This window comes from Musca vetustissima, unplaced genomic scaffold (assembly GCF_032173495.1).
Source record: "Musca vetustissima isolate MV318-11 ecotype Yass unplaced genomic scaffold, APGP_CSIRO_Mvet_v1 utg2253, whole genome shotgun sequence".
Taxonomy (NCBI): Eukaryota; Metazoa; Arthropoda; class Insecta; order Diptera; family Muscidae; genus Musca; species Musca vetustissima.
In genome coordinates, this window is record NW_026888442.1 from 517,450 (window position 1) to 532,420 (window position 14,971).

The following is a 14,971-nucleotide window of genomic DNA, read 5'->3' on the forward strand; positions in this document are numbered from 1 at the left end:
TAAAATTTTAAAAATCGATTTTTAGGGATATTTTTCAATAAAAATACGATTTAAAAGCACTTTTGTAAAGTATTTTATCTATATTTTGTTATTGTGTCGGTTTTATTTATGATTTTCAATGATTTCATCAATAAAAAACTAGAAAAGTAATTGTCTAATTTTTCCTTTTTGAAAACTGGCTTGGAATCCTTGAAAAATACACTTAACTGCAGGATTTAAATTTTAAATATAACCTACATTATCCTACATTAAATTTCGAAATTTTAAAAATATTTTTTTTATAAAAGATACACTGATACTTTGAAAACAGCACTTAACTGGGATTGAATTGTGAGGGTATTATATATTGGTCCTAGACCCATGTTTCATCAGTAAGGCCGCTGTTATGGACCAATTGTCGGGAAATTTAGAATTTAAGATCGGGTCTGGCCAAAGAAGACAATATTCAATATTAAAATTATCATTGCAAAAATGAAAAAAATATTCAATCCGGATGGTGAGGGGTGCTGTGCCGGGTCCTGGATCCCCCTCTACGTATGTCACTGATACTTAGGAAATTAATTAATTAATTTTATTAATTTTTGTCGGGTCAAATGGTTCAAAATTTGTGATAATGATCGATTACTGAACCAAAATGTTTTTCATTTTTTTGTCGCTCTCGGGGACCCAAGTATAAGTAGGGATGTTTTAAACCATCGTTGAATATTTATCAAGTCTAATGGATTACATTTTGATGAATATTTATCGCGCAAATGGCCAAACAAATGTGTCAAAAAAAGTTGTGGAGGGTTTTTTATTTTCGGATTTTTTGAGGGGAAGCCAGTAAATGTGTCTCTTAAAAACCTGAAAATAATAAAGCTTAAAACAAAACAATCGAGTAAATATTTTAAAAATTCATTTTTTAATGAAAAATACCGCAGAAAATCGATTCTAAAAATTTTAATGGTATGCAGTTTTTTGCCTTTTCAGTTTTGTGTTAACTCAGAGGGGTCATGCGTATCAATAGATGGCGCTATCCGGGCATCTTTGCCAGTGTTGCCATATCGAACTAATAAATGTGAATAATTTCGAATAATTGTAATTTGAAGCATACTTTCAGGCATTAACTAAATAACTGCTTTATTTTACTTCGAACAACAGGGAAATAGAAAAAACACACACTTTTATTTATTTTAAAGATTTTCTTTATTGAATATAAAAATTTAAAAATTTTATAAAATATATAAACCAGAATTTGTTAAAATGCTAAATAATAAAAAAATGCGGCTTCTTTCTGAAAGAAAAACAAAAATCATATAAAAAAAATCAATTTTAAATTTAGTATTGGATACAACTTAAAAATATATTGAACAAATACATACATATTTTGTTTATATTATTACTTTGCGGTCCTCTTTTTCTTCTTCTTTAATTTTTTTTATTTAATTCGGTGCTAAAATTATTTAGCAATGTCTGTTAAAAATTATACGTGGATATTTCAAAAAATCTTGAATGTATGGCTTAATTTTTGATGGAGGCTTTAGGTGGCGGCGAGGGTGTTTTTAGGACTGGCAGATATTTAAACATAGTATGAACTAAGTTAAATTCAATCACCGACGATATCCCAACCGATATTACTTATTATCTGGACGAACCTAACGCCGATTATTGTTGCCCTTTAAGGGGATAAAAAATATTAAAATGCTTTGGCGCATATTTAAAAAATTCTTTTTTTTAATATCGTTACACCCTAATATTTCGTAACCAAATAGAATAGATATGGAAAAATATAGTCAAGATATAAATGCGATTTAAAAAGTGGTCAACGCCATTGACGAGTTCGCAAAGTTTCAAGTCATTGTAGCTTTCCATTTCGATAGGGGGTGGCGGTGGTCATGGACGAGCCTTCAACTGGCGGCAAGCAGGCAGGTACATGGGTAGGACGACTTAATCACATTTCCATGGTAGACATTATTTTTTTACTGTTGTGGAAACCAAGGAAACCTATGCCAGTGAAATAGTATTACACACCGATATACACCAGGATATATGGAGGTATGAGCGTGTGTATATACACACAAACACACATATAACTACAACTGGACATTATGACGTATGAATATATATATATTTTTACAGGCCTTATCAAATTCACGTGTGTGTGTGAGTGAGTGTATTAGGTATTTTGCTCCCCAAAGGTAAATCACCCCTTGAAGATTAGAAAAAAAGAGTATGGGTATTTCGACACACACACACACAACTCTAACCACAGCGATTAAGCCACTGTAATGACTGTATCCTTTGGCTAATAGTTAGTTTGTTTGTCAGTTAGTTAGTTAGCCATGGTATTGAGTTAGCCGTTGGACAAGTCTGTTGGTCAACTATGGCCAACAGTATTAAGTTTAACGCCAACATGTCCTGAGCTCGTAACCGAAAACGCTGCGTGTGTTTGTTCCATTTGTGGAAAAAATGTCATTTTATCGATTTTCATATATTTGAAAATTTTATAAAAAAAACATAGAACGAAATACTTTGGATTTGGTTTATATTATAAAGAAAAGAATATGTTTAATGATATCAAGGTGTTAAAAAATTATATTTAACAATTGCCTATGAAGGATATCATCGATTTGAATTTGAAAAATATTGAAAATCAACGGCTCTTCTTCCTCTCGGGAAGGCATCGAGGCCTCCAATCACAAAAACTGGAAGAACATTACCATAACAACACACAACATCCGCGCCTGCTATCATTAAACCGTTCTACATGAGTATGCTGGGATTTGTATATTTGGTCCTAATATTAGGTTGGATATTGATTGTCCTGTTTCTAAAGTGCAAAAAATCTATAACGCCCCACATTGGATTAAGCGACAATTATACAGACGCAGCCATTGGTATGTTACCGTTTTATCGCTACACCTAACCACTACCACCACCCTCTTACGTGTATATGAATAATTAATAACCTGTGTGTATCGAATGACATGACGAGTGGCCCGATTATTATGGCATTTAACCCAGTTTTAGATGGATAGATGGATGGATTTGCTTTCCATTCGTTTCATTATAATTTTACATTTTAAATAACCAACCATTGAATATTTATCAAAGAAATGTGATTTACCAAATTTAAATGCCTAGGGAACAAAAGGCATAAAATATGCAAATAATTCATTTAAAAAAACTGAATCCTTTTTTCAATTGCATGGAGGATTTAAAAATGAGACGAAGTTGATTTTCATTGCAATTTAAACTTTTAAATAACTTCCATTGAATATTTATATGTATTCAGTTATTATTTATTAATCTTAATTCATTTTAGTTGTATACATGTAATATTGGATAACTAATTCCCAAACCATGATCATTTCCCTGTATCCCGTAATTTTTAAAGAGTAATTCTTGTAAAAGCTATAAATGTCAAAATCGCTCTCATAATATAAAATAATACAAATATATCGGGAATAGAAAGTAGGAAAAAACTCGAAATTAGATGGGAATCCTCAAAAATGAACACGGCAACCAATCAGAATTTGCCAATCCTGGCACTGTTCGAAAATAAATATTATGCTAGCGTACCATAATGTCCTGAAGCGTATAAAGGTATCGTACCGATACACAAACTCTAATAATATGTATGTGTTATTGTAGCGGAGCACAACCAAAATCGTTATATTCCACATGTTGGTGCACTAAAAACGTTGGGCGCCACTTGCCGAAATACTATCATTTGTAGTGTTCCGACTGATGTATCCAATTGGATACTTTTGATCCTGAACGGTTCGCTATGCGAAACGAACCAGGTCCTTCATTTAGTTTCATAGTTCCTTTAGCACACCTTTGTCAGAACATTAGATATCTTAGTTTTTCGTCAAGTTTTTTCGTCCTTTTACGAAACTATTTCGTTCCAAAACTACCCAATTATAGTTCTAAGGATGGATAAGTACACTACGATCAGGTTAGTGTTACTGTACCAGAGCTTAACCACGATTGTGGTGTTCAACATGTTGGTCCGAAATTAAACGTTGGGCGCCACTTGTCGAAACACTACGATTTGTAGTGATCTGACTAATGTTTCTAATAGAGTTGTGCAATCTCGTTTCTGAAGGGGTTCGATTTTCTCAGTTCGCTCCACGATAAATCGCACGTCAGATAAATCGGTTACTGAACAGGTAGTTGTAGATGATCAAAAGGAACTAGGTGGAAGAGGGAGAGTATGAAGGAAATAGATGAACGGATGAGGTCCGGTATCGTTTCCGGACCAAAAACCCCAATTGTAGTACAACCAAATGTTGGGCGCCACTTGCCGATACACTACAATTTGTAGTGTTTTGATGTACCATTTTTAGAAACACTACAATTATGGCTGTGGTCCGGTACAGTCCGCCCTACAATAGGCTTTTATGTTTGAATTTCAGGATACTAAGGTTAAAAATATTTTAGTGTGACGTTTTTTTTTTAACATTTTTTTTTTATTTTTTGTACATGAATGGATGAAAAAAGTTCAAGTAATAGATTCTTCCAGGTTCTGAAACCCAAATAATAAGAATAATTTACTTTAATGGAGTTAGTTTTTGACGAGGTTCAACGGGTTGGTTAATACAAATAAATTATTTTATAGATTCAGATTTAAGTCTGGCTCCCATATATATTTTTCGACCGATTCGACGATGATTCATCAAAGTTCCCACTTTTTTTCAAACTGACATTGGATTCAGAATGAGGTGTACTACGTTTTTCTTGAAAATGGTTCAGATTTATATATCTCTAAGGCTACTTGTGTAAAAAAATTCAAAAATTGATTGCGACAAAATGTTACTTAGCATACCCAAGTGATCACCACCAACATAGCTACGTCTTACTATATAGCTACTGCCCGATCGATAGGATGAAATCATTAGAGAGGAACATTTGTTAAGCTTAATTTAAATCGTTATATATATTATCGGTAAAGAACAAAAATAGAATCCCAGAAAACCCACTAGTGATATAGGATATGATATAATCCACACGTCTTATTTCAACCCTTCCTCACTGGATTCTTCCTAAAATTGAAAATTAGCCTTTTCAAGGAGTCTTGAAAGCACCGATTTATTTTGAAGAGGAAGCGGACCGGTCTAAATTTTGAATCAGTTTGGTTTTTCAATTCAAACCTTTAACGTGTTATCTCTCTCTTCATTTCCAGATCATCGCAGTCCCTCCGTACATGTCATACAGTTGCAGCGTGGCGATTTAGAACAAGAAGATCAATTAATGGAATCCTATCATCAGCGTAGCAATAGTCTGCGAAGGCATTCGCAACGTATACCCCTATCCGCAGTAGATGAACGAAATATTGTTACCACCTATCCAACCGATGCAATAATAAATCCTGCCTATACCCATGATGAGGATTATGTTATTAATGGTGAGTGGAATTCTCGATTAAGGGCAATAACTTTAAACCCCAAAAAAAGAAACAAAAACAAAGGTCATAGAACCATTAATTAAAGCTTTGAAAAGTTAGCTCTTTATTGTTTGTCATTATTAACTAAGTACCTTGTTTTCATTCTTGTTTGGCTATTTTGTTTCAGCAGCACCACCACCCTCCTACGATGAGGTCATGCGTCAACCGAATGTTTATCCAAAGGTTCATAGCAAAAGTAGCGAAGCAAATATTTAATGAGACGAAGAAGAATGCAACAACATTGTAAACAACCACAACAACAACGATAACAACAAAATTTAACTGTGATTCAATATAGCCTTGGTAATGAAAAATTAATAAAAAAAGAAGGAATATTGACCACTTTTGCAATGAAACGAATGTAAATTGAAAAAATATGTTTTTGTAGAAATAACTGATTTGAGTATTCTTTTTTTTTTTGTAATATTAAAATTAAACTTTTTTGTATATAGCAATTTCAATGTAGATGATTTGTATTTTTTAATAAAAAATAATAATAATGAAATAAATTTAAGAAATATTTTTGAAAAAAAAAAACCGAGGATTTTATTGGTAAACTACAAAGGACGATAGTTTACTGAAATTTAAGGTAAAATAGGATTTTTTAAATTTACAAAATTTTTACTGAACAAAAAGGACGATAGTTTACTGAAATTTAAGGTAAAATAGGATTTTTTAAATTTACCACATGAACAAAATCTTCTGATTCCGCCGAAACTCGAAGGCCTTCGTCGATGATTGATTACAACGATTTATTGATCATAAACTCCTGATTCGTTACCAGTTATAATCTGACTGAGACAAATTATAACCTGAGTAATTTAAAGATGGTTTGGGTTTCCTTAAGATTTTTTTCCTAAGATTTTTATTGTAAACTATAGTAATAGGTACACGGGTTTCAAGTTTTAGAGATGTTTTCTCTTGGTTTTATGTGTACAATATTCTTTCGACCGGACGGAGGAAACCCTTTTTAATATGAACCTTCTATGAATCCATATTCATGTTATTCGATAATATGAACAAAGCATATCAACTGAGCAAACTTAGGGAGTTTGGAGTATCATATAAATAAAATCGGAAGAAAATATATATAGGGATTATGTCTAAATATTTCAATAAAACTTAATACACGTCATTCTAGACTCAAATATGCACAATGTCCAAAATTTCGTTCCAATCGTACACTCATTGGGAATTTGGTGTACAATTACCATGAAATCGGACGAAAATATTTATGGGAGCTGTACCCAAATATGAATCTATTTCGATAAAACTTTATACGCCATATTCTAGACCTAATATGGTACGCTGTACAAAATTTCATCTCATTCGGAAAAACTAGGGAGTTTGGTGTACCACTTAATGGAAATCTGACGAAACTATGAGAGCTATGTCTGAATCTTAGCCGATTTTAATAAAAAAATATGCAGACATTATTCTACATTTAATTCGGTACGCTGTACAACATTTCGTCGCAATCGTTGCGAATCGTATCTAAATCTAAACCGATTACAACAACAATTAACACATCTCATTCTAGGCTCTATAGGGGGATTTGTACAACATTTCATCGGAATCGGAAAAACGTCGGGTATTTGGTCCACTATTTTGATAAAAATCGATCGATGTCACATATGGAAGGTATATCTAATTCCGAACCTATTTTCTTCAATTTCAATTGGTGGGTTCGTCTTTGGGTCAGATTTCATCTCATTCGCTTTCGCCTTACCTTGAGACACCAATATTTCAATGAGACACATTTATGGTAATCATAAAGCTAAGGGTGTACAATTAAATAATGTTTTCAAGGCTGTAGGAAGACATCACAAAAGTAATATGCCTTCCGACAGTATTTACATATATATCTACTAAAGAAATATGCAAAAACATATAGTAAAAGGTATAAAAATTAAAATTTTTTTTAATTCATCAATTGTGATAATTTATTTTCCAAAAAACTACTAAATGTGTGTAAGTGTGTGTGTGTGTTAATAAGTTATCTCTTATTTATTGGTTAGTGTATAAACAAATGTGTTATATTTCTAAGTATAAAAAATTATATTTAAATAAATTACAAAATATACTTAACATATGGCACAGGACCGATATAAGGTATTGATTTTTTTTGAATTCATTACAAAACAAAATATTACAAAAAAAACAAAACCTAAATAACTAAAACTTAAAACTACGCAGTATTTGAGATTACATACTAATATTTAAATATTACAAATTACAACAATTATATTTGGCTTAGGACCTAATGTTAAGTTTCTTTGTTAAATAATTTAAAGTTCTATATTTAAATTTAAAAACAAAATTAATCATTTGAAAACTAAACATAAATAAAGTTAGTAGTATTAATTAATCAAAAAGGGTACTTCATCAAAAAAATGACAAAGAAGTACTATCACATAAAAGAACAAAGGTCCGCACACTCAAAAAGGAACCTTTGGACCATACAATGGGTAATTTTTTAAGTCCAATAATATTTTTCCAACTATTAATCTACAGACTAGTGGTGGCTTGTAGTTTCAAATAACGCGAACCACCATTTTCTGTATCTGCCAGGCGGGCCAAATGTTCCGATGCCGCATAACATGTTGTGGCCGTTGGTGAACTAGAACGCCGATCACCATGCATAATATTATTGTTGTTATTATTATTGTGATTGACATTTTGTCGTAGACGTGATGCAGCCCATATCAAGACCATAATGGATGTCACCAAAATACCCAATCCCAAACCGGGTAGAAAACTTTTATTTAGAGAATTTAAAAATTCATAAGGATTTTCGGCATGTGTCGTATGCGGCCCGTCATCTTCATCATCATAACCACCATCTGTGTTACGTTGTTGACTCGACGTCATTGTATTAAATTTACGCGAATTAATACTATAATCTATATTCGTATTTTGTTCCGATGATACAACATCGGATGTTGTTGGTAGTGGTGGTGGGGATCTATCGAATTTCGATAGATCAGCATAGGGACGTCTGGCCACAAATTGTCGATTTTTTGGTAACATTGCATTATTACTCACTTGTAGTTGTGTAATATTGGAACACCCCACCGTCAAATCAGATTGTTCATTATGTTCCTGGACCATAACCAAACAGAAACGATAACTGGGAGAGAAGAGAGAGAGATAAAGTGATTTTATATCTCAATTGAAATCTGAATATTTAAAAACTTACCTTTCACCAATATCCAACGAGGAACTATCTGGTACAATAACACTAACTGTATTTTGGCCATTTATAATTTTACTTTCACAGTGGATCTGTAGAGAAGAATTTTAGCAATTAGAATCATTTCAGAAGTTCGTTATATTTCTTTCAACTTACTGGTGAATTATCAATTAAAATTTCATTTATGTTCTCTTCCTTGTAGACAAAAATGGCATCACACATATAATCGTTTTTGCTAAGATTTATGATCCAGGTTAATATGAGACCATAATCAGCGGAAAAATGTAATTCATGGAGGATAATCTGTAATCAAAAACAATAATGAATAAAATATAAACCAATCCCTTATAAACCTGTATGAGTACCCACCTCTTCCGACAAATCCTTAATATGATGATTTGTTGAATGATTCTGCTTGGCCATTGCCTCCAATTGTTCTATGATATTGGCATTATCCTCTTCCAGGTTTTCCATATCACCACAACTTAACATTTCCATGGGCACCTGAATAAGTGGGGCACCCTCCAATTTGGGTGGTGTAACACATGTGATTTTCAACAAATCCTGCGACACTAACTTCGCAGCCTGTAACCATTCAGCAAATTCACGCATTGTACAATCACATGATAAGGGATTCTCTTCCATAACCAATGTTTTCAATTCCCGGGCACCATCCAAAGCATGTTTGGCCACAATGGAAATATCATTACCCGATAATCGTAATTCTACCAATGATGGCAGAGGTTTAATGAGATCTGAGGTTAGAGCTCGTAAAAAGTTATGTGTTAAATCCAAGGTCTTTAGACGTGTCAAATGTTGCAGTGACGCACTGGAAATTGCCACAATACCATTATAACTTAAATCCAATGTTTCCAAAGAGCCCAAACCATAAAAGGCATGATCTTGTAGGACATCAATTTGATTATGCCTCAGCGAAAGGGTGGTTAAGCGCGAGAAATTCATCAGTGCCTTATTTTGTATACTTTTGATAAGGTTGCGATTTAAATTTAAACTGGCTAGATTTTTCAGAACTGGTATGGAACTGGCCGAGAGATTGCCACTTAAATTGTTGGCACTTAGATCCAGGTCTCTGTAAAGAAATTGAAAATTATTTGAATAAGAATTGTAATAAATCTCAAAAAATTACAAACCTCAAATTATGACACTGCATTAGGGCCTTTAAACTGGAAGCATAATCACCCAAACGATTACCACCCAATTTCAGTACTTCCAAACGCCTTAAATTCGCAAATGTCCTTTGAGATATACTTGACAGTTGATTATTGCTCATATCCAAATATTCCAAATTAACTAAGGCAGCCAAATCCGAGGTACCCAATGCTTTTATTTTATTATTTGATAAATCCAAACGTTCCAAGTCCACCAATGTTGATAATGAACTCCAGGGTACAGCTAGCAGAGCATTTCCGGGTAAACCCAAAGCCAATAAGGGACCTTTTATGCCCAAAAAGGCAGATTTGTGGACACGTTTAATTTCACCCGAAGATATGATTAGGCAGCGCAGTGAGACATTGTCAAATATTCTAGCGTCACTCAGAAATGTGACATTACGTAACGAAACATCCAATAAGGCCACGGAGTAGGGTGAGGACCTTAGATTGTCCGATAAGACCTGGAAAAGAAAAAATCGATTATTTAAATGAATTATTTATTTGCGATTAAATCCGAAACTTACCGCCAAACCATGTAAATCCCCATTACACCTCAAAGTATGTGGCAGATCACAACCACATTCCAGACTGCGTGATACTGTTATATTGGGACACCGCCATTCGGTGGTATCATCTCCAATGGGTATGGATGAAACATCCACCGCTTTCCTTCTCTTTGTCGATGAGGGTTTTTTAAAAAACTTGGCATTTTTTCGATTCAAGGGCAATGGTGTGGGAGATGATGATGAGGCCACATAAGCCACTGTGGAGGAAGCAACTTCAAATCCCGTAGAAAATGCCTTGGCTTTTGTCACAGTTGGTATTGTTGTCGTCGAGGCCAAATATGTAGTATTATTCTGTTCACTTCTAAGCATTGCTGATGAGGCATCAATTGTCTGGCCCAGGACAATGACCATTAAACTGCTGAAGAACAACATCAACACAAATTGACACATTTTGTATTATTTTGTGGAATCGTTGACGTCCGTGACAAGAGTTATCTCAGATGTATGTGTGTGTGTGAGTGCGCGCGTGATCTTGAAAGAAAAACAAACAGAAAACAAAACAATTACTTAAGAGGAAACCAACCTTGATGCATTGAATGGTTTGTTGTCGCTTCGCAAGCTTCAACATCGTCGTCATTATATTAGTGCTAGTTGTTGTTGTTGTTGCTGTACATATTGTCAATGCAAATAAATGCATCGCTTGCATTGTCTATGGTCAGTTACTCGGACTGAATCTATGTGTAAACAATATGACAACAACAACAAAAACTGTCAGGCGATGGAAAATTTACTTCAATTTAGTTTTTAGTTTTTATTTTTAACTTTGATAATGCCTGCGGGGCAACAGAAAGGAAAAGTGATCCCATTTGTTTCCATGAAATAAATATTTCTTTGTTGTTGTTGTTGGTTTTTTGACACTTTGACATATTTAATTCTATTAGAAGAGGAATTGAGCCACAATGGCATGTTATGACCCAATTTGCCAAAACCAATGTTATCTGATCAGACATCATAACCCATTTTATTTTAAATGTGGCAAATATTTTCCTACAAAAAAATTTATGCTATTTTTATTACAGCTGTGTGGAGTAAAAAATAAGATTTTCAACAAAATAAAAAGTACAATAATATACAGAATAATTTTATGGGGGGAATTAGAAAGGGAAAACCACCTATTTAGTGGGATTTGAAAACCTAATAAAGGATTTTCCAATAAATGATCGGATGTTTGTTTTATAATAAAGAGAATGGCCAATGGTCGTATTCATAAAAATTGTCAAAACCTAATCGCAATGAGACTGAATCGAATTCTATGGAAACGAAAAAGGACTGAATGAAGATTTTCAGACGTTCTGAAGAGAGTCTTTCTTTTTGTATGTGAGCTGATGGGAGTCTTTAGAGACGAGCTGAAGAGAGACATTTGTAGACGAGTTGAAAAGAGTCTCTATAGATGAGCTTAAGGGAGTCTTTGTAGACAAGTTGCAGGTTGTCTTTATGGACGAGCCGAATGGAGTCTTTATAGACGATAGGAGTATTTTTAGGCGAGCTGAAGGGAGTCTTTTTAAAAGAGATGTACGGAGCCTTTTTAAAAGAAGATCTGAATGATGTTTTTTATGACTACCTGCTGGGAGCTGAAGGGTAGATTTTAGGCGAGCCGATGGGAGTCTTTATAATCGGTCTCTAGGAGTCTTTATATGTGAGATAATGGGTGTGTTTATAACTGAGGGGAGTCTGTTTTAGACGAGTTGAAAGCTTTTTAGATGACTTTAAGTAAGTCTTTATGGACGAGATAAAGGGATTTTTTAGACGGACTGAAGGGAGTATTTTTCTAGACGGGTTGAGGGAATTTTTTTATAGACGACGAAGAATCAGTGTATCCCTGTTTATATAACATTTTTTTACTACAATTTCTATATTTTTATTACAAGTTCTAAAATTTCCCCCACAACTGTAAACCAATGTGATAAATGTATATTTCGGTTGTAGGCGATCATGTTAGATTACAACAAATTATCACACATAATCTGCCACTTAATTTAATTTTACAATTCAGATCCGAAAAAAAACAAATTCTTGACTATGAATGGACGACGAATGAAATGGATGATGAATGTTCATCTAATGTCATAGATAAAATGACACACAATGCGTTTTCCGTTTTTTTTACAATTTGCACTAGAAATGGAAAGTGAAAAGACGCGACGATAAATCACGTAATCCACATTTTTTGGAAGATCACCGAGTCTTTAAAAGACCATTTTTATGCGACAACGAAATTAGTTAGAGTGGAAATTTGAGACGTGTTGCTTTAAGACGCTGTTGTTGCAACGCGAGTGTTGTTGACATTTTTTAAAGAAATCACTTTCAAATTTATCAACATTTATCAAAAGATAAGAGATCATATCCTTATTATAGAAATTCGAATCAAATCAAATGCTTAGTTCACAATTGACGAATTGGAAACAATAAATAATTATATCTGGTTTAATTAATTATGAGTTTAAAAATGTTAAATTTCAAAAACGCTGCCGCCCTTTGGGCTTTAATATATTTTACTCTCTTGCCGCCGGAGTGTTCGAGCAAAATGTTTACCCGCTGCCAATTGGCCAAGGAGCTATTGCGTCACGATTTCCCAAGAAGTTATTTAGCAAATTGTATGTAAATCCCAGGACATGTTTCCTATATCCTTGGGTAAACTAATTTATAAAATTTTCAATATATTTCATAGGGGTGTGCCTGGTGGAGAATGAGAGCGGCCGTAGTACTTCAAAAGTTATGCAATTATCAAATCAAAGTGTGGGTTATGGACTATTTCAGGTAAATATGCATTTTGATATTTAAAATGCAAGATATGAATAGATAAGAAAAAAAGTTGGACTTATATTAAAAAATACGAGCTGGAGGAAACTTTTATGGACAAGCTAATTGGAGTAGAGTCCTTTATAAAGGAATTGAATAAATATTATTTTAAAGACCCGAGGCAGGGATTATTTTATTTTCAAGTTGAAGCGATACACTTAATAGACTAACTGAGGGGCGGGATTTATATTTTATTACAGAATACCTAATGGATGTCCTTATAGACAATCTGAAGGCTGTATAAGCAGGCGAGCTGGAGATCTTTTAAAAGGCTAGCTGAAGTCGATCTTTATAGACAGTGCCTATGTAGATGATCTGGAGGATGTCTATATATATATTAGAAGGCTTTATATATAGATGATCATAAAGCTGTCCTTATGTATGGGCTGAGGTTGGCTTTATATATGAGTGAAAGCTATCTTTATATATAAATTGAATGATGAATCTCTACATAAACGTGCTGATGGGAATCTTTGTAGACGATCTAAAAGGAGTCTTTATATATGAGTTGAAGGAAGTTTTAAAGACGAGCTGAAGGATACACCTATACAGAAACTAAAGGGAGTCTTATTATATAAGCAAGGAGTCTTTATAGAGCTGAAGGGGTATTTATAGACGAATTGGAGGGAGTCTTTGTAGACGGAAGGGAGAGTTTATAGGGGAACTGAAAGGAGTCGTTATAGACGAACTGAAGGGAGTATTTATAGATGAGCTAAAGGGGTATTAAACGTCGAATTGAAGGGAGTCTTTTTAGACAAACTGAAGTCTTTTCCGATGAGCCGGAAGGGAATATTCACGGATGAACTCAAGGAAGTATTTATAGACGAGCTAAAGGAATTATTCTATAGACGAATTAAAGAGAGTTTTCTACAGGCCAACTAAAGGGAGTCTTCTATAGACCAGATCAGAGAGCTGAATGAAGGCTATATGAGAAACCAGAGATTTTGAAGGAGTGATAGGAGTTTTTTTAAATATAATTGAAGACAGTATTTGTCGATGACTGGGAGAGGACTCACATAGATGATTGAAATTTGTATTGTAGTATAACATAATAAATTTTTTTATTCGTATTTCAATTATTATTAAAAATTATTTACAGATAAATAGTAAAAATTGGTGCCGAAAAGGGCGTAAGGGTGGCATTTGCAATATTAAATGTGAAGGTAAATTATTTTTTTTTATAGAAATATAATTACATTCCATTACATGAACACACACAATTCCATTGTTTGGGAACAAATATTAAAAAAACGAAACATAAATTCCCCTCTTACAACACCCAATCACCTCAGCTTATATACCATTACCACCAAGAACTTTCTTTAATTTCCATTCCATGATTGCTAACAATATTGTTAAACAGCCTACTCAAAGTCATTGTGTCTGGCTGGCTGGATGACTGACAACGAACGAATATGCCCAGCATGCCACATATCACAACAAAACAAGGCAAAAAAAAAATAAATACGGTGCCCTACTACACACCCTTTTTATATGAGACATGAGACCGAGACCATATATACTTAGAATTTAAAATACTGAGGCCTTTTGTTGTAGTTTCAATGTTTTTTCGTCTTCTTCTTCTTTTTGGGTAGATTTCTTAAATGATGAAATTTCGGATGATTCGCGATGTGCCATGCAGATTTTTAATCGTCATGGGTTTCAGGCTTGGCCTGGTTGGGTAAATAAATGTCGTGGGCGATCATTACCAGATGTATCTCGCTGCTGAGTTTGAAATGGAATGACGACGATCGGTGGCTTGGTTGGTTGGCGGTTTGGCTGTCTGCTGCCAAGTCCACAGCCATAGTTGGTT

At 33.8% G+C, this 14,971-nt stretch overlaps 3 protein-coding genes across 4 annotated transcripts in view; 2 read left to right on the forward strand and 1 right to left on the reverse strand.

The window, feature by feature from the left end:
• Nucleotides 1-2,742: 2,742 nt before the first annotated feature.
• The window catches only part of LOC133336309 (uncharacterized), a 424,576-nt gene continuing 412,347 nt past the window's right edge, over nucleotides 2,743-14,971 (forward strand). Inside the window, exons 1-3 of one of the 2 annotated variants that reach the window (XM_061544596.1) lie at nucleotides 2,743-2,876; nucleotides 5,168-5,389; nucleotides 5,556-5,671. In XM_061544596.1, coding sequence (XP_061400580.1) covers nucleotides 2,747-2,876; nucleotides 5,168-5,389; nucleotides 5,556-5,644 — 441 coding nt within the window. In that variant the 5' untranslated portion in view covers nucleotides 2,743-2,746 and the 3' untranslated portion in view covers nucleotides 5,645-5,671. Of the gene's footprint in view, nucleotides 2,877-5,167; nucleotides 5,390-5,555; nucleotides 5,672-14,971 lie in introns of those variants that run through there. The other variant, XM_061544597.1, reaches the window with a different exon arrangement.
• LOC133336286 (uncharacterized) lies at nucleotides 7,932-10,749 on the reverse strand. Its single transcript, XM_061544569.1, has 6 exons — nucleotides 10,318-10,749; nucleotides 9,773-10,254; nucleotides 8,991-9,711; nucleotides 8,778-8,924; nucleotides 8,628-8,713; nucleotides 7,932-8,558 (listed from the first exon to the last, which is right to left on the reverse strand). The coding sequence occupies exons 1-6, from the start codon at nucleotides 10,747-10,749 to the stop codon at nucleotides 7,937-7,939; spliced, it is 2,490 nt and encodes an 829-aa protein (XP_061400553.1). The 3' UTR covers nucleotides 7,932-7,936.
• LOC133336277 (lysozyme) lies at nucleotides 12,800-14,952 on the forward strand. Its single transcript, XM_061544560.1, has 4 exons — nucleotides 12,800-12,953; nucleotides 13,028-13,116; nucleotides 14,258-14,321; nucleotides 14,754-14,952. Exons 1-4 carry the CDS (start codon nucleotides 12,806-12,808, stop codon nucleotides 14,885-14,887), a joined length of 435 nt encoding a protein of 144 aa, XP_061400544.1. The 5' UTR covers nucleotides 12,800-12,805; the 3' UTR covers nucleotides 14,888-14,952.